Here is a 24,560-nt window from a genome sequence, read left to right on the forward strand (position 1 = left end):
TTTGCATAATCATCGACTGCTTCTCAGCGCTCCAGGTCTGCCTTCATCACCCCTGCAGCCCCACCAGAGATCTGTCCCTGCTCTGCAGCCCGGTGCTCGTGCTCTTCGAGTGCCCTGACCCCTGCCCTGCAGCCCGGTGTTCGTGCCTTCGTCAGCCCTCTCTTGGCCCTGATCTGCAGGCTTATTTCAGACCTTATCTGCAGCCTTTTCTCAGTGCCTGAAGGTCTGCGTTTTATACCTCGACATCAACATACGACCAGCCCACTCTGCTACACAGTTGAGACAGCAGCCCTCTCTACTTATTCCTCACCAACCGTGCTTCACCTCACATCAGTGGGCTTTTGTACTGGATTTCATTCATTAGTATACAGACACGGACCATGCTGTATTGATTTGCTCTGATCTCTCATATATCTGGTTTTTTCGTCCTTTTGCCCTCACATGGTATCAGAGCTATTGTGAGCAAAAGGAGTCAAGATCTTGAGAGCTTTTTCCACGCCAGTACTGGACCCTAGTATTCATCCGCAACTGGAGAACCCTCCTGCTCAGTCTAGCCCACAGCCTGGACTTCAATTTGGGACTTTCTCTCAGGGAAGACAGGTACCATCATGGTCGTCCGGAGTTCCATTGTCATCAACTCTGAAGTCGTCAGGTTCGTATGTACCTTTGAGTGCTTATATTCTAATTATAGCCTAGACACTGGCAATGTTAAGTCATACAAGTTGAAATTATGCGTGTAAAACTCCAAAAATATATATGCATCTCTCACATCTTTCTTGACTGCTCACAACATGACACAACACATTACATTGCCAACCACATTGCGGTTCACCTTCTATTCCTGCTCCTATTGTGTTTTGGAATACTGCTCAATCTCAAGCACAAAACCCTCCCACCAAACCCATATTTTTTCCTTCTGGTGTTGGCATGCAGCCATTACTGGCCGCACCCTCACATGGACAAGCGTTTGGGTTGTACCCACCACAGACCCCTCTCGGCACTTTGCCTCCTGGTGGCAATGTGTTGCCACCCAGCATACTGGGGTATCAAATAGTTTACCAACCCATCTCAGGCACTACCTTTGTTCCTGCAAACGTACCTCCTCGAGGTTTTGTGCCTCGGCCAGAGATTCCACCTATGCAGAGTCCCCAATCTTATATCCCATCCTATGGAGTTCCTTCTCCCAATCCTACACCTGTGCCGGGTATGAGTGGATTGATTGGAGTTCCTCCTAACCCTCTCCACTCCAGATATGGGTACCAGCCATCTTGGAGCCCCCCACCTCCTTCCTTTCATGTTTCCATGTCCAGAAATGCTTTCACAGAAAAGACTCGTTTTAACGGGTCTAATTACACCACCTTGGCTAATCTTATGGAACAGGTTTTTACTTCCCAAGGTTCTTGGAAACTAGTAAAGGGATTTGAACCAAAACCCCACCCCTCCCTAGCACCTCCTGAAGTCATCCACTATTGGGAAGCAAAAAATGCCACTGCCAAAGTGGAGCTCATGCAAGGCCTTATGCCGGAGTTTCATTCTCAACTCCAGCACTTCCCCTATGTCTAACAAATGGGCGCACCTTGCAGAGAGATATGTTGCACGTGATCGCACGCATCGCATTGATCTCGAGCATCAAATTCAAATTTTCTCTATCAAAGAGGGAGATGACCTGACCGTTAAGGTTGTCGACTACCAGCGCCTTAACGCGGAGTATGCCACCACTGGCTCCGCCAAGTCACACGAAGACCAGGTTATCACTTTACTGAACAAGGTGCCGCCTAGTTTCTTTACTTTTGTCACACTGACCATTAGTTTAGAACCTATGCCTAACCTATATGAGTGTGAGTGCCAACTCTTACGCTTCGCTCGGTTGCATGACCAATTTCATCCCATGAAGTCATCCTCTTCCTCCTCTACTCAAGAGGGGGCCCTCGTGTCCAATACCACCTCTACTCAAAAAGGGCAGCAAGGGAAGGGGAATGACAACTCAGGTAATCAAGGCAAACCTCCAAGCAACAATACTGATCCCAAAAACCCTGTCTCAACACCCATTCCCCACTGGTAAAATATTTTAATATTCCCAAAAAGAATAGATTCTGCACTCATTGCCAAATGCCTAGAAATTTAGATAATGAGTGTGTCTTTAAAGCCAAGGAAAATAGAGGCAACACCTCCAACACCACTAACTCGAACCGCCAAAACAACCAAGGAGGTAGCAATGCCCCAAATTGGTGATCAATAGGGGATAATAATCCAGCCCCTACTCTGCAGCGTTCCCCACCAAGGAACCAGCAACAAGGCAATGGTACGACTTGGCCTAGATCCTCTCAGTGCCCCAAATTGGTGATCAATAGGGGATAATAATCCAGCCCCTGCTCTGCAGCGTTCCCCACCAAGGAACCAGCAACAAGGCAATGGTACGACTTGGCCTAGATCCTCTCAGTGGCGATCCACTAGTCAGGTTGCTCAAGGCCCCCCCTCCCAGTCAATTTCTTTTACCACCCCTAAAGAGATGTCTGATTGGTCTTCCCTTACACCTCATCCTGGCCCCTCGGCCAATGTCGCTCAGGTCACATTTGAGGTTGGCCACTCCTCTAGAAGGAAGAAGAAACAAAGACCTAGACGAGGCCATCAGCATGTGAAAGCCTCTGTCCTCATTCAGATCTGTCAATTACCTGACAATCCTCCTGTGCCCATCATCGAAGCCCACCCAACTCTTCCCTGTGGTCATCCGGTCACTTGGGTTGTTGACAGTGGAGCTACACACCATATGGCACGCAATGCTGACATTTTCATCTCTCAGCGTCCTGCTAAGAGTGAAGTTCGATGTGGTAGCAACACACTGATGCCCATCAAATCTGTTGGCACCGTCTTATTTGACACTAACACAGGCCCCAACCAGGCTACCTTGGACAATGTCTATCTTGTCCCTAACTTGGACCTCAACTTACTTTCTGTATCCCAACTGACCCAACTCGATCGTGGAGTTTACTTCAACAAGCGAGTTGTCTAGGTGATTGATGAGAGTACCGGTCTTGTTGTTGCCAGAGGTCGGGCTTAGAAGGATGGCTTATACGGGATGTCTACTTTTTTATCTCAGCCCTCCTCCGAGGGGTCTGAGTTTCATCAGGTTCGTGCCTATGTGACCCAAGCTCCCTCGGACACGGAACGACTATGGCACTATCGCTATGGTCACCTTCCCTATGACATGCTCTATGAGTTGTCTAGAGACCAGTTGGTCGAAGGCATATCGCACCTCAAACTGACAAAAGATGTTTGCCAGCCATGTCAAATGGGTAAGCAGCATCGTTCACCGTTCCCACATCATGCTACTCATCGTGCTAAGGGAATACTCAAGTTGATTCATTTCGACTTGAGTGGGCAATCCCCAACTCCCTCCTTGAATGGGTCTCTCTACTACATGCTAATTGTAGATGACTATTCGAGATACATGTGGGTGTATTTCCTAAAGCATAAGTCAGATGCCTTCCAATACTTTTCCACGTGGGTTCGGTTAGTTACTAACCAAATGGGCATCTCAATTGGGATTGCTCGCAGGGACAATGGTGGTGAGTTTATCTCCCATCAATTTACCGAGTTCTTGCAAGAACAGGGCATTCAACGCCAACTCACCTCCACCAACTCCCCCTCACAAAATGGAGTGCTCGAGCGCAAGAACTACACCGTTATGGACATAGCTCGATCCATGTTCTTTGGAGCAGAACTGCCTGAACGCCTTTGGTCAAAATCGGTCAACACTTCTTTGTACCTTCTGAACCGTTGCCCCACGATTGCACTCCCTCATAGGACCCCGTTCGAGGCTTTTTTTTGGCAAAAAACCAACTGTTTCCCATCTCCGTGTATTTGGGTGTCGTGCGTACACACACACTCCAAATGACACAAGGGGCAAGCTTCAGCCAAGGTGTCACCAACTGGCCGACCATTTGGTCCATCTCCAGTTTTGTGTCTCGTTCACTTAAGGCCAGGCCGGTGTCTCATGTGAAGAGGCCAGTATTTTTGCTTGACATGGACGAGAGCCAGACTGGTGCCACCCGTGTGTTAGAACTTAGCAGGAAGGTGTCGTATGGACGGGAGTCAGACTGGTGCCACCCGTGTATGACCTGGACTGTGTTCTATCCATGGGATTGTCACGCCATGGAAGAGCCAGTATTCGTGCCGTGTCTTGCCTATGGGACTGTCACTCCATAGGAAGACCAGGATTTATGTTTTACGTCGTGCCATTTTTGTGCCCGACAGATATTTTGTACTTGTTCCATGAACGGGAGAGATGTCCATGATACTGTTTGCACATGCACTCATGTTTTGCATGTTTTAAACTGTTTTCGCATGACTTGTATTTTTGTGTTTGCCTGCTTGACGTGCCACTTACTGAGCGGGGATGCCTACCAGTGAGTCGTGAAGTTTGCTCTGTCTTCTGACGAGTTTTATTGCGTGTGAACAGGTGGTAAGTGTATTGCACATGTTGGTTTAATAGTTTATTTTCTAACCTTTTGTTTTATAAGGTTGTATATTCACATTCACTTAAAAGTGGGCACCCACTTTGGGCACCCACATAGGGGCCAAGGTGGGGAGCCACACTTAACTCGTGTGTGTGGGGGTGGGTGCATGGTCACCTACCCACACCACCATGAAGCTGGCCGCCCCCATGCAAACGTGGGGAGCCGGCCAGCTGTAAGTGTTTAACTCCACTCTAACCTTTACAAAAGAGAGCCACCACCTCTATCGTAGGTACCCCGGCGATCATCTCCTCGGTTTTCAGGCTGCGCCAACTTCATCCCCTCAGCTGACGGCGGCTCCCTATGTCCAGCACGCTGACGGCTGCCTATGCGCTTCATCCCTAGCGGCTGTGTGACCAACTTCAGCCGGCTGTTCTCTCTGCTCTACAGGCGACCATACAGGCTACGCCTGTCTACTGCAGACGACTAGGCGCCTCCCATCTCCTCTCTGCAGCAGTCAGGCGGCTGTGTGTGCATCTCCAGTCAGGCGACCATACAGGCTGCGCCTGTCTACAGCAGGCGACTAGGCGCCTCCATCTCCTCTCTGCAGCCATTCCGCTGTGTGTGCATCTACAGTCAGTCGAAGATACAGGCTGCACTGCCTGCCACAGCAGGCGGCTGTGTGTTTAACTTCGGCGGCTGTGCTTTGCATACAGGCGACTACCTCTCCATCTCCTGCGGGCTGCTCATCCTTTCCATAGGCGGCATCTCCCTTCTTCAAGTGGCTACACTTTCAACACAGGCAGTTCCTCCCCCTTCTCTTCGACAAGCTGCTGTGTCTTGGTTTCCTCCACTCGTAGCTGCACACAGACAGACACATCCGGGTATTGGTCTTCCATCTGCAATCTACAAGTAAGTAAATTTCAGATTTAAGTAAAGAACTTTGTGGTAAATCTGATAAGGGATTCTCTCTACGGCTAACACCCGTTCGGTGCCGGGTAGTCCAAGCTTTTGGAGAACCGCGGTCCAAAGGTGCCGAGATCGGGATAGCCAAGTGTTAGTACGGGAGCGCCTATTTGTGCGTGGTCCTGGAACACCAATGGGGCGCTCTCCGCGGAGTCCAGTGAAGGCACAAGACCGTAGAGACTGGACCACTCAAGTGGTCGCTCTACTTCGAACTTCGACTTCGAGCCTTTTGTTTGGTACTGTATTCATTTGTACATGGACATCATCTGGTTCTATGAACCCATGGAGCATTGTATTTGTTAAATACTCCCAATAATATATCATATATTGAGGGGGGGGTCGGCCCGTTCCGGCCCCAGTGCTGGTGTCCATCTATTTCATTTCATTTCATTTCAAACTTCAGTTGTTATTAAGTTGTCCATTTCAAATTGTGATATTAAGTTGTGCTATTACGCGTGTGGGTGTCCAACGAAGTCTATTCCCACTTGACGGGATCGGTTTCATTGGTATCAGAGCACGGTTGTTTCCCTCTTCTTAGTGGGGAAACGAACCTGTGTATTGGACACCCCGCTTCTAGCACACTTAACACAATGGACAGCCAAGGCAACCCTTTGGAAGTGCCTAATTCAAGGGGCCCATCTAGTGCCTCGCGTGGTTCTGATGCTCTACGAGGAAGGCACAAGCCCCTTGAAAGGGTAAATGATAGTGATTCAAAGGGACAATTGTCTCGAGGAAAGACAGTCATACAAGAAGAAGAGCCTGATGCAATGAGGGCTGAAATGGAGCATATGAGAAAGCTTTTGCAGGCACAAGAGCAAGAGCTGAAATTTTTGCACGAAGATCCCCATGTGCAAAGTGCCATTGAAGCAAGGAAAGCTGATGCAATGGTAGATGTGACTTTTGAGTCCATGGCACGGGAAGTGGGCAAGAAGCCAAGGGAGTTGGCACTTTCCTACCTCCTCCGCAAACGTGACATCAAAGAGGGGGAAGACGGAGAGCTGATTCAGAAATCCACCTCGCTTGAAGCATGGAGATCCCGCATCTCAAAGGTTGAGGTCATATATGCAAAAGGAAGAGGTGACAGTCACCTCTCGTCATGCATCTTCTCCACAAGACACAAAGCCTGACAGGTATATGTATGCTAGTAGTCATGGAGGGCATGAAGGTCACATGCATTCAAGACATGTATCCCATGGTAGGGGTAACAGGTCTGCTACTAGAAGAGCTTTGCCTTCTAAGGTGTCTCATGGAGAGACATTGTCTTATAAGTCACATGCATCTGATTCTCAAGTTCGTGGAGCACATGCCACCGTGCTTCATGAAACTTCCATGATGGTCCATGGAGCCCATACAGATAGGGCTGCTCCGTTGGATAAGGGAAAAAGAAAAAGAGAAGACCATAAGCCTCATGCCAGAAAGCTCAAGGAATTTAAAGCAGGTGACAAGTCTGTTAAGTTTGATGTTTTTCAAGGAGAGCATGATACTTCCAAAGTGTTAGCATTTGTGGCACAATTTGACATTGCTTTTAGCGATGAGGACTTCACTGAGAAGTCAAAAGTACGCCATGCTAGCATGTTTTTGAAAGGGACCGCTGCTCATTGGTGGATCACTGAAAAGATCACCAAGGACCCCATTTGCACCTGGAAGGAATTTAAGGATAGATTCTATGCTCAGTTTTTGCCACCAAATGCAGAGCAAACTCTCACCCAAAAGTGGGACAGACTTGAGCAAAGAGATAATGAAAGCGTGCAACAGTATGTCAACAAGTTTTGGAAAGTGTTGCTGGAAGTAACTCCTTTCATGCAAATCACTGAGGATGAAAGAAAGAGGAAGTTTCGCTCCAGACTGCAACCAGCATATCGTTCGGGCATTGAATTGCACCCGAAACATACTTTGCAACAGCTCACAGCCTCTGCTCTTGCTACGGAGCAATTGGTGCTCAAAATTAAGCAGGATCAAGGCGGTTCAAAGGGGAAAGACAAGGCTGTCCCAAATCTGCAAAAAGGTGGACAGCCACCTAAAAAGAACTTCCGGGAGACCCACAAGGGAGGTAGAGCTGAAAATATCTCATCTAAAGATCAAGGCCCAAAGAAGAACAAATTCGGCTTGACCCCGGAGCAAAGAGAGCAATATGCCAAGGAGGGAAAATGTTTTTCTTGTGGTAGCAAAGACCACATGTTTTGACAATGCCCTGACCGCAAACCAAAGTACGAGGACAAGCAGACCAAGGGTAATGTACATGCAATTCCCGATGTGCAGGGAAACACTGAACATGATGCAAAAGAGCGAATGGTATGCAAGGCTTGGGGACAAATCAAGGATCGGCCCGCCTTATTCATGTTTGATGACTGTGCAACCGATAACTTCATCTCTATGCAAACAGCAGCTGCCTTGGGTATTGAGGTTGAAAACATGGGACCTCAGATTGAAGCCGAAGCTGCATTTGTTGGTAAAGAGGTGCAGGTTACCCCGCTGATAGGGAAGTTGTGCATACATATCCAGGGCTACCTTGATAATGAACATTTCTTAGTTGCACCACTAAATGGATGTGATGTATTGTTGGGCAAGCCATGGCATCATAGGCTTGAGCCCCGCAAAGAGTACAAGACCAATATGATTTCTTTTAGGCATAAAGGCCGCATGCATTTTATTGATGCTGGCAAAGAAGGGGATTCCATCCCACTTGTATCACACATCCAAATTAATAAAGCAATCAAAAAGAGTCTTTCTGCGTACTTGGTTTTTGTTCGTGATAGCCTTGTGCCAAATCATCAAAATGTGGATGCTATGACTAATGATAGGCTGAATTTTCTTCATGCATTCAACGACTATTTTGCTGATGCATTGCCACGTGAATTACCTCCCCAAAGGCCCGAAGATCATCGCATAGATCTTATGCCAGGTAATTCTCCTCCTAACAAACCCGCATACCGAGTGAGTGCTGCACAACAAGAGATCATGAAGCAGGTAAATGAGCTTTTAGAGAAAGGTTTGGTTCAACCCAGTTCCTCACCTTATTGCTCTCATGTACTTCTTGTTCAAAAGAAAGACGGCTCATTCCGCATGTGCGTGGACTATAGAGCTTTAAACAAGCTTACCATCAAGAACAGATTCCCAATTCCACGTATTGATGACATTTTGGATAAGCTTGATGGTTCGGCTTGTTTTAGCAGACTTGATTTGAAGAGTGGTTATCACCAAATACGAGTGGTGCCACAAGATGTTCATAAAACTGCATTCAGGACAGCCTTTGGATTATATGAATTTTTGGTAATGCCTTTTGGTCTCACCAATGCTCCTGCCACGTTTAATCATATGATGGATAGGATATTTCGACCCCATCGCAAATTCACAAGAGTATTCTTTGATGATATCTTGGTTTTCTCCAAGAATGAGCAGGAACACAGAACTCATTTGGTCACAGTGTTCGAAGAGTTGCGGAAGCATAAACTTTTCATTAATGCCAAGAAAAGTGAGTTTTTCCTTTCAGAGATTCATTATTTGGGACACATTGTATCCAAGGATGGAGTAACAATGGATCCTGCAAAGATAGAAACCATTCGGAATTGGCCAGAATTGCAAAACGTACATCAAGTACGTAGTTTTCTGGGATTATGTTTGTATTATAGGCGTTTCATAAGGCATTTTACTATGATAGCCACCCCTCTACATGATCTCACAAAGAAGAAAACCACTTTCAAATGGACTTCAAAAGAACAGGATGCTTTCTTGCAGCTCAAGCATGCTATCATATGTGGTCCAGTATTGATTGTTCCTGACTTGCACAAGTCATTCGTAGTTGAATGTGATGCTTGTGGTGATTGTATAGGAGCTGTCCTAAATCAAGAAGGACATGCAGTTGCATACGAGAGCCGTCGTTTGCATGATGATGAGCTTCATATGGATATCTATGAGAAAGAGCTCTTGGCTGTAATTCATGCTTTAAAGATATGGAAACATTATCTTCTTGGGACTGAATTTATAGTCAAGACAAATCATCAAAGCTTGAGATACTTTCTATCTCAAACAAAGCTTTCAGAGAAGCAGCTGAGAATGGCAAACTTTCTTTCCATGTTTCATTTTCAGATTGTGCATACTTCAAGAAAGAAAAATGTGGTGGCCGATGCATTATCCAAGAGGCCTTATGTAGCTGCAGTCTCAGTGGCCTCTCATGGCGACTTATCTGCTATGCGAGATTTGTATCATTTGGATGCTGATTTTTGCCATATATGGACTGATTTGTTGGCCAAGCATGCGTAAAGACATTGAGGCTTATGTACGTGCATGTATTACTTGCCAAAAGGTGAAATTTGACAGGCAAAAACCTCCAGGTTTGCTTCAGCCATTGCCTATTCCCTCGCAACCTTAGGAGAGTATTACTATGGATTTTATCATGGACTTGCCTAGATCCCAGCATGGAAATGATGCTATTTGGACCATTGTGGACAGGTTTAGCAAGCAGGCTCATTTCTTGCCCGTCAAGAAAACCATTAAAGTTGATCATATGGAAAAGCTTTTTCTTGCTAATATTTTCAAGCATCATGGTATGCCTAAATCCATTGTTGGGGATAGAGATCCTAGGACTACCAGCCTCTTTTGGAGGGCTTTATTTGATAACTTGGGTACTAAACTTGAGTTTTCATCAGCTTATCATCCCCAAACGGATGGCCAAAGTGAAGCTGCAAATTCAACCGTCTTGGATTTGTTGAAATGTTATGTGGCAGATCAAAAGACTGCATGGGAGAAGTATCTTCCACTTGTTGAGTTTGCCTGAATGAAAACCCAAAAATGGGCATTCATGCATGTGAAAACCTCTTGCATTGTGGCATAGTTCTAGCACCTCCCAAACTCAAAAGCCTTTACTCAAGTCAAAAAGCACATGATCTTACCATGCAAGAACGCGGAGCACGGAGCACCAAGCGAGCAGAGGCACAACACGCGGAAGATGGGAGCACCAAGCGAACAGAAGCGCAGCACACCAAAGACAGCCATCAACCGGCCGGTCCCCCCCCCCCCCCCCCGACCCAAACATCCCATGAGACCACCAATAAAGGTGGGGGATCAGGGGAGACCAAGGGCATTTTTGCCCTATATAGAGGGGTTAATGTAACCCCAACCCACCATGTGGGATAACAGACTACCATGTGGCAATGTGAGAAGCGGAGGAGTAAGAATCCATTCCAACACCCCCCCTGGATGCGAAGCCTGAAGCCGAGCAACAGGAGCCGACGAGGCTATGATACCATGAAAGAACGCGTAGCATGGAGCACCAAGCAAACTGAGGCGCAACACACGGAAGATGGGAGCACCAAGCGAACGGAGGCGCAGCACTCCGAAGACGGCCATCAACCGGCCGGGTAGAGACCACCAATAAAGGTGGGGGATCAGGGGAGACCAAGGGCATTTTTGCCCTATATAGAGGGGTTAATTTAACCTCAATCCACTATGTGGGATAGGGCATTTTTGCCCTATATAGAGGGGTTAATTTAACCCCAATCCACTATGTGGGATAACAGACTGCCATGTAGCAGCGTGAGAAGCGGAGGAGTAAAGGTCCATTCCAACACCAAAGACCTCCAAATCTGGACCACTTTTGGTCGCTGATTTTGCCTCCGTCTTTTGTTGCCCAAGTGTTCCTGATTGTCTCATCACATGCCTGCTTCCTGTTTAGCTGTGTGCAGACCCGGATTACATGTCCTGTAGTTACCAGATTCACCTCAGGGTGGGTGCATTATTAGGAAATCTAGAGGGCTTAGGTCCATGAGGAATGCTAAAGAGACGTCCAAGGCAGTAAAAGTGAAAGGCCCAAAAGAGGGTTATGCCGGAAGAAGGAATTGGCCGCATGGCAAACACGTTTTCAGCCAAGTATGTACAGAGAAGCCCAATTGTGAACTTAGGGTCTTCAGGAAGAGGTATGTACATGCGTGGAAGAGGATTTAAGTAACATACCGTGAGTGGGAGACCAGCGTACTGCAGTGACAGCTTTTGTGTGAGCTTTTAACTGTACAAAGAGGCCCTTGGGCAGCTGGCTGCGATAACCTACACCTGTCTTCTGCTGCACACTCCATGGCACCTCTGTATTGATCACACTCTCGACAACTGCAAGCCAGAACAACGTTCTAGTCAGTGCTTTTCTGGCACCAAATAGCCATCACATACATCAAAAAACACAAAGCATGAAGTACACACCGTGAGGGAGTCGAAACGACTGCTGGGTAGAATTTGCCACGGGAGGTAAGCTTGCGGCTGCAGCCCTCTCTCGTTTTGACACGTATCGGCCCACTATAGTCGGTTTAGGGCTCCTGGGGAGAACTGTTGTGGGTTGTACTGAATCGCGAGAGCGGACGAGGCCACCAGGAGGTTCTGCGGGGCCGATGAAAATGCCGGTGGTGGTTTCAGAAGAAGAAGAAGAAGAAGCAGCAGGCGGAGGAGGCGGAGAGCATGCCGAGTTTTTGTATTCTCCTGTATTCCTCTTGTGCTTGTGGGACGTTTCCTCCTCCTCGTCGTCGCTCTGTGAGGCGTATGCTGACACCAACGCGTCCATCGCCGTGCTCGGTCTGGGTATACGTGTACAATGACAACGTGTCTTAGGGCAGCTTCAGACTCGTCCGTCTGCTTGTGGGGACCAAGATGCCTCTCTAAAGAAAAGGTCTTGGGTTACCCTAGTGCCAATACATTCGTTACCTTGGGTAGCCTAAGATGCTTGCACAAAAGCAAACATCTAGAGAAAACCACGTGGCTACCCAAGAAAGAAGACCACGTGTAGATACCCAAGGTTTAAAAAAAGCGTGCGAAAAAAAAGTACCAAGGCAATAGGTAGCACGCTTAAAATAGACGCTACGCTTAAAACAGACACTAGTAAAAACAAGGTAAAAAAAGGTCACTTGTCCTTGTCGCAACTTGATCGTTGTTTCCAGGATGGTTGTATGGCCTCTCCTTCAAGATGCTTGCAGAGGTGAGATGATGGCCGTTTGCGATTGACGGCAGCGACCGTTTATGGGTGACGATGACTGCCCCTTCTTCGAATCGTGCACAACCTCTCAACGCCCTGCAGAAGAGCATCGATATCTATTATGTGCCAACTATCGAGGAATGTGCTTGTTGAGCTCTAGCTGCTGCAGGTGGCTTATGCTCCACTACACAGCTCTTCTACAAGCACAAAGGAGGGGCAGGCAATGACGTTATGGTGGCTATGGATGGGTGATTAAAGGCATTGTTGGGAGGTAAGCTGCCCTTCTGTGTTTAGTATAGGCCACAGTGCACAGCACCACCCATGACTCCATGCCCTTCATTGATCTTGTGATGACGAGTGTAGTGGTTTAGCCCACCGCGTCTCTCTGACTAGCTCCGACTGGGTGAGTGCCAACACTAGCTAGGTTTATGGGCAACCTGGCTGCAAGTGAGCTTCTTCCCTTTAGATGGCGGCCACGGCCCTGGGGTTGCACATGCCTGGTGTGCAACTGAGTGTTTTTCTCCTAAAAATGGCCACATCCTTGGCTAGTGGGCATTGCACCACTTTCTCCCTCAAACTCGCCTCAAATTTGTCATTCAAATGCCCACCTACTCCTCCCTTACTGAAATGGCTTGGTGAGCATTCTTCTCTGATGGCGGCCACGGCCGCAGGCGGGGCTTCTACCTTATGCTTTACAACTGTAGCCAATCTTTTTTCACATACATTCTCACCAACTTCTTTTGATGGTTGCCCTTGCCTTCTTCTTAATCTAGCCAAAACCCCTGTTGATGATGATTCTATTTTTGACAAATGTGCCTCCTTGCAAACTTGTCTAGGCAACGAAACCGTTGTTAAGCCACCAGTAAAAGTGCTCTAGTCCATGTATTTGTGGGAGGCCACCCTTGTCTCTGACCAAAACCCTTGTCCATGGTGTCTCCTTACAAACTTCTCATATGTTCTATTATCTACCTAAGTTCATTTAGCATCTACAAAGGTGTAGGGAAAATTTTACAAAGCCCAAATGCAAATTCTAAGATTATAGTGTATGCTCAGAATTGTTGGAATTAGGGTTGCAGGAAAGCACACAAAGCTTGGAGAAGAAGAAGCAAGAATGCACACAACACAAAGTGTATTAGATTGTGTCAATGTACAAAGATAAGTTAGCCCTAGAAGGATGGGCGTATATACAAGCCGGGGGAAAAAACCTCCTAAAGAGGGAAAAAGTGCCCCGGCAGTCCTAAGTGTGTTCACACACATCACTGCCTATATATATGGCAACAAATCCCCCCTGGGAGTGATGGTGTGAACGAGAGCTGGCACTCATGTATAGGGGAGTGCCATGCCCGAAGTAGATCAATCCACAAAGGGGAGCAAGCCCAAAGCTTTGCGGAAAGCTTCGAACTTCTCACGAGGAAGCGCCTTTGTGAAAAGATCGGCGAGGTTGTCCTGTGTTGGCACATAGGCCAAGCTGATCTCTCCTGCTGAGAGTCTCTCCCTGACATAGTGATAATGCACCTCAATGTGCTTTGTGCGAGCATGAAAAACTGGGTTTTTCACAACTGCCAATGCGCTCTGACTGTCAGTGAAGATAGAGGTGGCAGACTCCTGTCCAACACCCAAGTCAGCGATAAGCCGTCTGAGCCACACACACTCAACCGTAGCTGTGAAAGCTGCCCTGTACTCAGCTTCACAACTAGAAGTGGCCACAGTAGGTTGCTTCTTGCTCAACCAAGATATGCATGAGCTACCGAGCATGAAACAAAAACCACTTGTGGACACTCTTGTGTCATAGCAACCAGCCCAATCTGAGTCCGAAAAAGCATGTAAATCTGGCGGCAACGATCCCCCCTTGGGATAAAACAACCCAAGATGTATGGTGCCACTCAAGTAGCGAAAGATGCGTTTAACTGCCTTCCAATGCTGAGACCCTGGGCTATGCATAAACCTGCTCACCTGTGAGACTGCAAACTGAATGTCCGGCCTCGTAATGCATACATAAATGAGGCAACCAACAGCTGTCTGATAGAGTGTGACATCAAAGTGATCTCCAGTATCATGAAGACTCAACTTCAAACCTGTCTCCATTGGAGTAGCAATAGGCTTGCAGTCTTCAAGGCCAAATCTCCGCAACAATGTCTCAATATACTTTGTCTGACACAAAGCAATACCTCCATCACACTGCTTAAATTGTATCCCCAAATAATGATGCAAATGCCCCAAATTTGACATTTCAAAAGAGGCATTCAAATCAGCCTTAAAATCAGCAATATGACTCTCATTTGGTCCTGTGAGCAGCATGTCATCGACATAGAGAGCAATGATTAGATGTACACCATCCACACGTTTAACATACAAAGTGCTTTCTGTTGGACTATTCTGAAACCCATGTGCAATCAAATATGCATGTATCTTTTCATACCAAGCTCGTGGAGCTTGCTTTAAACCATATAAAGCTTTTTTCAACCTGCACACTTTGTTTTCCTGCCCTCTTTGAACAAAACCACGAGGCTGCGATACATACACCTCCTCATGCAAATCTCCATTCAAGAACGCAGTCTTTATGTCCAACTGATGTACATTCCAACCATTATGAGCTGCCAATGCACAAATGCTACGAATGGTAGTCATACTACAAGTGGGAGCAAAGGTCTCATCAAAATCAATGCCCTTTTCTTGAGCATAACCCTTTGCAACAAGTCTAGCCTTATAGCGATCAACACTACCATCTGGCTTTCGTTTCAATTTAAAAACCCACTTACATCCAATGGCCTTTTTACCAATAGGCAAATCACACAAAGACCATGTACCATTCTTCATTATAGCATCATATTCACTTTGCATTGCAGCCAACCAATTTTCTGAATTTTGTGCCTCATCAAATGAAAGAGGTTCTTCCTCTTCACACATACTAGACACAGCCAAAGCATAACAATCTAATGCATAAGAGGCATGCTGAAAACCTGAACGAGTACGACTAGTCATAGGTGCATCAATCTTACTATCACGCAAGGTTTGCACCAGCCATTTAGGCATACCTCTAGCCTGCTCATTTTCAGCCCTATCCTCATGAATTACATCCTGTAAATCTGCATCAGAAATGGGCTGATCTATGATGTCGTTTGAAATCTGCATAGGCTGAATATTTGCCTCATTAGGACTTACATTTGAATTCCCACCTGTAAAGAGAGGCAACAACGTATCAAATACATCCCGTGAGCTTACACCTGTCTCTTTGGTACATGATAACAAGGGCTGCACAGCATCTTCCACAAAAACAACATCTCGACTAATCAAGATACGCTTTGACTGCGGATGATACAATCTGTAACCCTTGCTCTCAGCACTATAACCAACAAAAATGCATTTGACAGCCTTATCATCCAATTTTCTGCGTTGTTGCATAGGCACTAAAGCATAGGCCAAGCAACCAAAGACACGCAAGTGACCAATAGAAGGCTTCCTGCCATGCCAAGCTTCGTATGGAGTAATAGACTGCAAGGCCTTAGTGGGACACCTGTTGAGTACATATGTAGCACACATGACAGCCTCAAGCCAAAACGCATGTGGCAAAGCTTGGCTCTTGACCATACATCGTGCCATCTCCATAAGTGACCTGTTCTTCCTCTTAGCAACACCATTTTGCTGAGGGGTATACGGCACTGTACATTGGTGTTTTATTCCACGACTAGCCAGAAATGCATCAAACTCTTTAGACATGTACTCCCCCCCTCGATCAGTACGGAGGGTGCCCACAGTACAATTGGATACATTTTCAGCCATAAGAAAAAACTGTTTGAAGCACAAAAACACTTCGGACTTTGCCTTCAGTGGATATACCCATGCATGCCTTGAGTAATCATCAATGAAAGTCACGAAGTACAAGTGTTTACCAAATGACGGAGTCTGCATAGGCCCACATACATCACTATGTACAAGCTGCAATTTGCGAGTGGCCCGCACAGAACCATCCTTTGGAAACGCAGAACGCTGCATTTTGCCCAAAATACAGCCTTCACAAACATGTTTCAATGGTGCCTCAAGAGGGGGCAATGAAGCAACCATATCAAATTTCTGCAAACGCAGCAAACTAGCAAAGTTCAGATGACCAAAACGAGCATGCCATAGTTTTGCATCTGAAACTGCCTTTTCATCAGAAACTGCATTTGCTAAATCTTCCACACACTTGTCATAAGAATTGAGCCTATACAGCCCACGAAACAAGGTGCCAGATACAATAATCGTATCACCAGAAGTCAAATCATGAACAGTACATCTGTCATCCACAAATTTGATTACAAATCCAAGTCTAGCAAGCGCAGAGACAGACAATAGATTCTTCTTTATCCCTGGCACATACAAAGCATCTGAAAGTGTGAAAGCGCTGCCATTTGCAGCAGTAAGCATAATTTTACCAATGCCCTTCACTGGGTAAGAAGCATTATTGGCACATGTGACAGTATTTCCATTAGGGACAGCATCAAGAGAAGTGAACATATCACGATACGAGGTAATGTGCTTTGTAGCACCACTGTCAAAATACCAAACATGAGAGTCAACAGAAACTGCCAAACATGCATCATGTACAGATGGGTCATACTGGCAATACACGCTAAACGCCCATTCTGTATCCTGCACAACATTTGCAGAATCTGCATTTGTAGAAGCATCCGCTATTATGGCTGTATTTGACTCTTTCTTCTTTGCCTCTTTAGCCTTTAGCTTAGGGCAATTCTTAATGACATGATCATTTGCCTTACAATAGTTGCACCTGGTCTTTTTCTTGCCTTTATCAAGAGCCTTCTCAGACTTATTGTTGCTACCTGTGGAAGGAGAAGAAGTTGCAGACCTACTAATAGGAGAAGAAACAGTGGAAGGGGCTGCCTTACCACTTCTTCTCTGTTGCTGGGCAGCAATAAATGCTTGATCAACTGCACGCTGCCTAGCCCTATTTTGCCTGGACTGCGCTTCTTGCAAGAGCTTGCTGACTAAAGTATCATACTTGACAGCATCAGGTCTGTCCTCATTAAGAAGTCTCCACGTGGAAGCAAAAGTCTGATATGTCTCAGGTAAAGCATCAAGAACAGTCTGCACAAGAGCTTGCTGACTAAAGTATCATACTTGACAGCATCAGGTCTGTCCTCATTAAGAAGTCTCCACGTGGAAGCAAAAGTCTGATATGTCTCAGGTAAAGCATCAAGAACAGTCTGCACAAGAGAATGATCAGGAATAATCTCACCTGTAGAAATCAACTGTTCTTTGAGATCTTTAATCTCAGCAAGAAAAACATTCATGTCATCATCTTCTTGCATAATCTTCAATTCTAGCTCTTTACGCAGGTAAGCGATTTTTGCCTCGTTACGACCTGCATACAAACCAGCTAGAATATCCCAAGCCTGTTTTGCTGTTTTAGCTGAACGAATATGTGGGGTGATGTTACGTTTGACAGAAAGTGCAATCAAGGCATGAGCCTGCGCATCTTTACCATCCCAACGAGCTTGTTCAGCAGTGGGTAAAACAGCAGCAACAGTAGAGCTGCTAGAACCTGCAACATCCTCAACAGATCCTACATCCACAGAACCTGGACGTACATCTATACCCTGCACAATGTTCCACACTCCTTTTGCAACCAAAACATGCTGCATCATGTATGCCCAAAGTGAGTAGTTGCTATCAGACAACATGCAAAATACATCATTGCTGTTATCAGCCATGGCCATTGACTGAAACTGATGCTGCCTGTAATGAAGCAAAGACTGAACAAAAAACAACTCGTGCTATGTAGCACGGTCCACAATAGAATACGTATGTCTGTTTTGCAGAAAACTGCACTGTCGAAATTTCTACAGAAAATGACGAAAACACCTGTGCAGAACTTGAAATGCAAAAACGGAGCCCGAAACGACCTCAGATGCGAATTCTGAGAACGCAAAGCCCCACGGGCCTATTTGCAGAGTATAGGGACCTGCAAGCGCTCGTGAAAACTCACCTCAATCGGAGAACGTGAGTCGGAGGGTGCTGGCGGTGTTGCCCTGAGAGCCGATGCCTGCTCTGATACCAATTGTTGGAATTAGGGTTGCAGGAAAGCACACAAAGCTTGGAGAAGAAGAAGCAAGAATGCACACAACACAAAGTGTATTAGATTGTGTCAATGTACAAAGATAAGTTAGCCCTAGAAGGATGGGCGTATATACAAGCCGGGGGAAAAAACCTCCTAAAGAGGGAAAAAGTGCCCCGGCGGTCCTAAGTGTGTTCACACACATCACTGCCTATATATATGGCAACAAGAATGGGCGTGGTCAGGATGCACTAAATTGTTTTAAACAGATGGAGCATGAGGACCTCTCTCCGGATGTAGTGACCTTGCTTGTATCAAGAAGCTTGTGGCAGCATAAAGGTAGCTGACAAAGAGAAACAAATTCATGATAAGATTACTAGACAAGGGTTGTTTGGAAATGATATGGTGCTTGGCAAGACTGTGCTTGATATGTATGCCAAGCGCGGTGCTCTCGCCAAAGCACCACACTTGGCGATGTTGTACATATCTTGCAATCAATGCACTCCAAGAAGAGACAACATCCCGAGAAAGAATCTCCTCAAGCATGCCCTCTTTAGGCTTAGCTATTTGATCAAGTTGCCTTGATAGTCACTTGCTTTGCTTACATCTTAATTTTATTCCTGATTTTGGATGTTTTTTATAGATTGCGACTTTGGTTATGGGGTTGAAGATGACTTGTGCGCACCTTATAGCTCTACATTAAATAGCGATCGTGAAACAATATCACATGAGACTCGTCACATCATGGGCACATTTCCTTATGTTTATAAAATTTTGGGGAGGACTGTGCCAACTCCCCGTTATACTTTATGTATGGTTTTCTTTTTCACTTGCACAAATAAGCACAAAGTTCGTATGACTTGAGGAACGACGTGTAACTCAAATTCATAGTGCTAACCAATTTGTAATTATCCTTTTTGTTGCAAGGTACTTCAAGATCTCCATCAGTTATAAGTATAGGCATTGGTTCCTCGATAGCGGACATGCCTCGATAGCACCCTTTCCAAGTATGTTTACAGATTCATGTTCTTTTGATCAATTCAAGATATTCTATTGCCACCATCACAACCTACTCATCCGCCCCGACGATGTCTAGCTCACCATCGTCATCCAGTTCGAGTTCTATGTTAATGCGAATGCCGAGGCCTCACGCTCCATCTTTGTCACCCACGAAGGTAAGAAAGAGCTTATAGTCTACCAGGTCGGATTGCTCAATATTGTCGATTACGGGCACTTTGCACACGACATGACCTCCTAACTCAAAGAAAACCTTAAGGACCCGACGTTCTGCGATTGGGTGTTGCCTCGCTTCTCCACCACCACCCACAACGACACCATCGTCGTCAGTGTTGCCCTCATGGCCACCATGAAGTAATACTTTAACTACAGTTTCTGTATTATGTGTGGAATCCTTGAAGTGATACTGACAGGCTCATTAGAGGACTAGGAAGAGATTGACATGCAGGTAGAGAAGCTGCAGGTGGGGGGGCTATGGCAAGGTTTGCGCCTCGTGGGCTGTGATGCTGAGGAAGATAATCAGGTAATTCCTTCAGACGAGTAGGAATGCGATCAACATGGAGTTTTAATCGAAGATTTGCCATTACACGTCGAGAGGATCAGGGCCAAGCTATCCGAGCGGGTAGATAATGGCCTTCTGTTTAATGGCAAGGCAACTGGCAGGCAGACAACTTTAGCCATCGACCAGGACATCTATGGCATCACCACCACGGGCTTAGGAGCCTGCTCCGACAAGCGCACTTCACAAGTGGAGGGGAGTTTGTGAGGTTTCTAACCGTCATCTTGTTTAGAGTTGATCCTCATGAGGGAGGGCCATGACACGGGTGGCCATGGTTATCCTACTCAATTCTCTGTTGTTGGGTCTCTCTAACATCTGGTGGAATGTTCATCACTATCTGCCACTCGCCCGTCAACTCCCTTAACATCCCAGGTTAGTCATTGCCCCCTTCGACAAAACACACACTCACACGTGCACGTGCACCCCCCCTCTCTCTCTCTCGCTCCCCCCCCACCAACATCATGAGGTTTCCCTTGGTCCCCAAAACCCTGATTTCTCAATGCTTTTTTCTCATCGCAGTTGTTGTGTGTTTTTTTTTGGCATACCCTGATTGCGTTTCAGAAACCTCAATTTATCTTGCCTGTGCTTAATTTTAAATCTGTTGAAATTATGTTATTTATGTGTTTCCTAAAATGGCTTCAGAGGTCTTTGGAAAGGTTTGGTGATTTCCCCTTCCTTGCAGCACTGGGGTTCATGGCCAAGTGCACCGTGCCGTATCCACTGGGTACATTTTGCAAGCTTGTATATGCTTGAGAATCCCCAACTACCTCATGCACAAGATGTCTTCGTGCATAAATGCAAGCAGGTTCTCTCTCTCTCTCTCTCTCTCTCTCTCTCTCTCTCTCTCTCTCTATCTCTCTCTCTCTCTCTCTCGCTCTCTCTCTCTCTCTCACACACACACACACATCATCATCATCAAAACCAGGTGTACTCCATGCTCTGAAGCTTGCAAAACAAGATTGGTTTTTTTATTATTCTTTTACCATGTTTTGTGTGAGTGCTTGGATAGCATACTTCGTGTAGTGTAGAGAATATTTGGAATGCTTGAATGAACATGAATTTGAAAGCATACTTGGAAGCAATGCTAGACTGACATCGAGATTGATGAGCTTGAAGCCTATTCTTATGTTCGATGGGGATTCAAAAGTACCTCCCATTACAAATTCATTACCACATTTGAAAATGAGTTTTGTATCATGAATCAATACGTAGGACTACTGGCCACCTTCAACATTGAAAGTGTTTTGGTCCACTTTCGATATCGAAAGTGCTATTTGGGAAACAAGGGAAGGGCATGTTCTCCTATGTTTATAAGATTTCGGGGAGAACTGTGCTAGCTCCCCGCTATACTTTATGTATGTTTTTTTTTTAAACTTCACTCACATAAACGAGCACGAAAATCCTATGACCTGATGAATGACCTGTAACTCTAATTCAAATGTGGTAATGAATTTGGAATTATCAACCTTGCGATGTACCCTGAGATCTCTGTCACAATGTCCATCGATTCCTCATGTCGAATATAATCATAGCCTTGATGTTCATGCTCGTTCGAGCTATCGTTCGAGCTCTATAAGCTGTTCATATAAACTTGAGAAAGACATGCAGACGAAGAGAACGTGCTGCAAAAATGGTATGGGTTGCAATATCCATCTTCATTCAAGTGCTTCAAGATGTTTATACATAAACAAAAGGACACATGTTCTTTCAAAGTACGTTGACAATGCACAGGTGCAAGCAATCAAGAGGATAAGGGTACCCAAGAATTCTAGTTTTTTTAAAAGGAAAGCATCTATGAAAACAAGTAGATGGAGGAGGATTGGAGAGAAGTAGGAGGCCGATCAAAACACCTAGAGGCAATCCTTACCAACCTTTGTTTCCTTGACCACTCTGAGTTAGCAATCCATACTAACTTTTGTTCCCTTGACCACTCTGAGTTAGCAATTCATACTAACTTTTGTTCCCTTGACCACCTTGGCTTCTGAAGTAATGAATGAACGCATCAGTCAGTGTGCACCAAGTCAAAGTCTTTGTATGAATCCACCCTTAGGGTAGAGGTACCAATAGAAGGATACTTTCTACATCGAGTGTTTGGTAGGAGAAAGTGAAAAACTAGCAATTTTTTTGTTGTTTTATAAGAAATATAATTTATAATTAAAAAAGAACTTTTTATTAAGGGTTCACAAATGTATCAATGAAGTATCTTTCTTCATCTCATGAATATTTAAGGAAGATTCTTTTTTGATTCCTTATTGGTGCATCTGATACACGTGCCCTGTTTAAATTTTAGAAAAAAAAAGTTTTATGACGGTGAGATCCTTTTAGTCCTTACTAGTGCTAAGCCACATGTTTAATGATGCTTCATTCACAAAAGTTTGAAAAGTTATGATGAAAATCAAGAAGAAATGGTGGAATTTGCAAGAAGTAGTCTTGTTGCATAAGTAGCAGTCTTATTGCATTCCGATTAAGAAGATACAAGGTGCTCTTGCAAGCTCATAACCACTCAACCACCCTCGAGCTGACTCTCACTCTCATTTTTCCATATTCAAAGAATTTATGATAATGAAATCCTTTTCTCAAGAAGGATAATGAAGTATGGAGGAAATGATGTCTCTGCAAAAAGGTATAGCTGTGCTGAAATTTTGAGCATAAAGAATCAAAGGAAAAATTCACTAAATTAGTTGCTAAATTATTTGTTTTCCTTCGTGAATCATAAATAATCAAAGAAGCAAAGATACATGAATTCCAAAATTAAGAACATAATAATATTGCACCTCATTCTTAAGAACATAATAATATTGTACCTCATTCTCAAGAACACAATAAAGAACATCATATGAAGCATTTCCACACTCATAGTAATTGTGAGAATTGCTAGCTAAACATGGGGTAATTGGGTAATTTGATCCACATGATTTAATATGTATGTCGGGTGAAGTCATGGGAACCCCTATGCATGTATTATTTGCTAAGGTACTCATAAGTGTATGCCTTGGAACAAACGCTTCCACCACATACGCATTTTTGAAAGCTTCCCAAGTTTAAAATAACTTTTAAACAGCTTTTAAGAAACATATATGCAGCCATAGTCTTGTACCACTTTAGACAGTTCATTGTGACGAAATGTGCCTCCCACCTAGTCAACCAAGCTTTAATAAAATCTAGGTGCCTCTCCTTATTCTCCCTCTAACAAATCAAGAGAAAGGAGGATAAGCAGCTAAAGAACTAAGTGGTCCTGCTTGTGGGGCGGTCTCCAAGAGCAACCCTAGCTTACAAATCTCAAACTTGTTGAAACAAAGCTCTTAGTTCAACATGATCCACATTTGTGGTTGCAGTTGGGGTCCATGGCACCCATAGAGAGACATCAAGGAAAGGACCATTAGTGTGGATCTATGACAAAGATAAGTCATAAGACATAGCTTCCACATCTTTGACAAATACAGTTGGCATAGTTTATTTTATTGGTTTGCATTTAACTCATCTAATTTAACCCAAAAATTTTCTCAAAAGATTAAAACCAATAGAAATTGGAACTCCATGTGCCATGGCAATTGCTTCCCATAAGTGGTGACCTAAAAAGAAAGATCCACCACTAGTTAAGTGGAATAGTTCAACACACAAAATAGACCCCATTACAAAATGGAAAACAATTAATTGATGCTACACCCTTCATCTTTCCAAGAGAAGGAAGAGAAGAAATCTCATTGGCATTTAAACTTGCCAACTATCACTCTGTGATGGTGAAAGGGGTATACAACCTTGTAGAATAAATACATGTCAACACTTCAAAACTTGTAATTCAATAAGGGCTATTAGCACATGATTCTCCAAGAACTTCTACTTTGACATCTAGAATACAAGATCAAGTGAGTGAGAACTTCCAGAAAGTTCTTATGGAAAGAAAGAAAATCAGGCAACCTGTTCAGCCGAAATAACCCAAGGATTGGTAGTGAAGGTCCAATAAGTATTTATCGCTAAAAGAAACAAGAAGAAAATTATTTGATTGATCTTTTAAAGGAGCTTAAGGATTGTTTGACTAAAAGTATAAGGATATCGCCTGAAGTGAAGGTCCTATAAGTATTTATCACTAAAAGGAATAAGAAGAAAATGAGTTGATTGATCTTTTAAAGGAGCTTAAGGATTGTTTGATTAAAAGTATAAGGATATCGCTTGAGGTGGTCAACATATTTAAGGATCACGCGACGACGATGACCATCAAGACAACTTCCTTATTAAATGACCATCAAGACAACTTCCTTATTAAATGAATCTAAAATATTCTACAATAAACTTATTGCTTTAGGTTTCATCTATGAGATTAAGCACATCAATAGGTTACCAATTGATTGTTGCCAAAGAGGAGATAGATAAACTTATTGCTTCAGGTTTCATCTATGAGGTTAAGCACATTGATGGGTTGTTGATCAATGTGTGCCAACAATTGTTATTGTGCTAATGAGTATGTGTGGATTTGAAGAGAGTTAATTCTGCCACGTGGAGAGACAATTATCCACTTACACTGAACAGAGAGACAATTATCTAATTCCATACATTAAA

At 44.7% G+C, this 24,560-nt stretch overlaps 1 protein-coding gene and 1 pseudogene across 1 annotated transcript in view; one reads left to right on the plus strand and one right to left on the minus strand.

Annotated features, from left to right (window-relative positions):
* LOC147609339 (Transducin/WD40 repeat-like superfamily protein) overlaps positions 1-12,068 on the minus strand; it is a 39,250-nt gene extending 27,182 nt beyond the window's left edge. Inside the window, exons 1-2 of the mRNA XM_086787909.1 lie at positions 11,610-12,068; positions 11,370-11,519 (exon numbers count right to left, since the gene is read on the minus strand). Coding sequence (XP_086644035.1) covers positions 11,370-11,519; positions 11,610-11,964 — 505 coding nt within the window. The 5' untranslated portion in view covers positions 11,965-12,068. The remainder of the gene's footprint in view (positions 1-11,369; positions 11,520-11,609) is intronic.
* A 7,368-nt stretch (positions 12,069-19,436) lies between these two features.
* On the plus strand, positions 19,437-20,263 carry LOC147609340 (uncharacterized; annotated as a pseudogene).
* Positions 20,264-24,560: the final 4,297 nt, after the last annotated feature.

Source organism: Cibotium barometz, chromosome 51 (assembly GCF_041138505.1).
Source record: "Cibotium barometz isolate CiBa-2024 chromosome 51, ASM4113850v1, whole genome shotgun sequence".
NCBI lineage: Eukaryota > Viridiplantae > Streptophyta > Polypodiopsida > Cyatheales > Cibotiaceae > Cibotium > Cibotium barometz.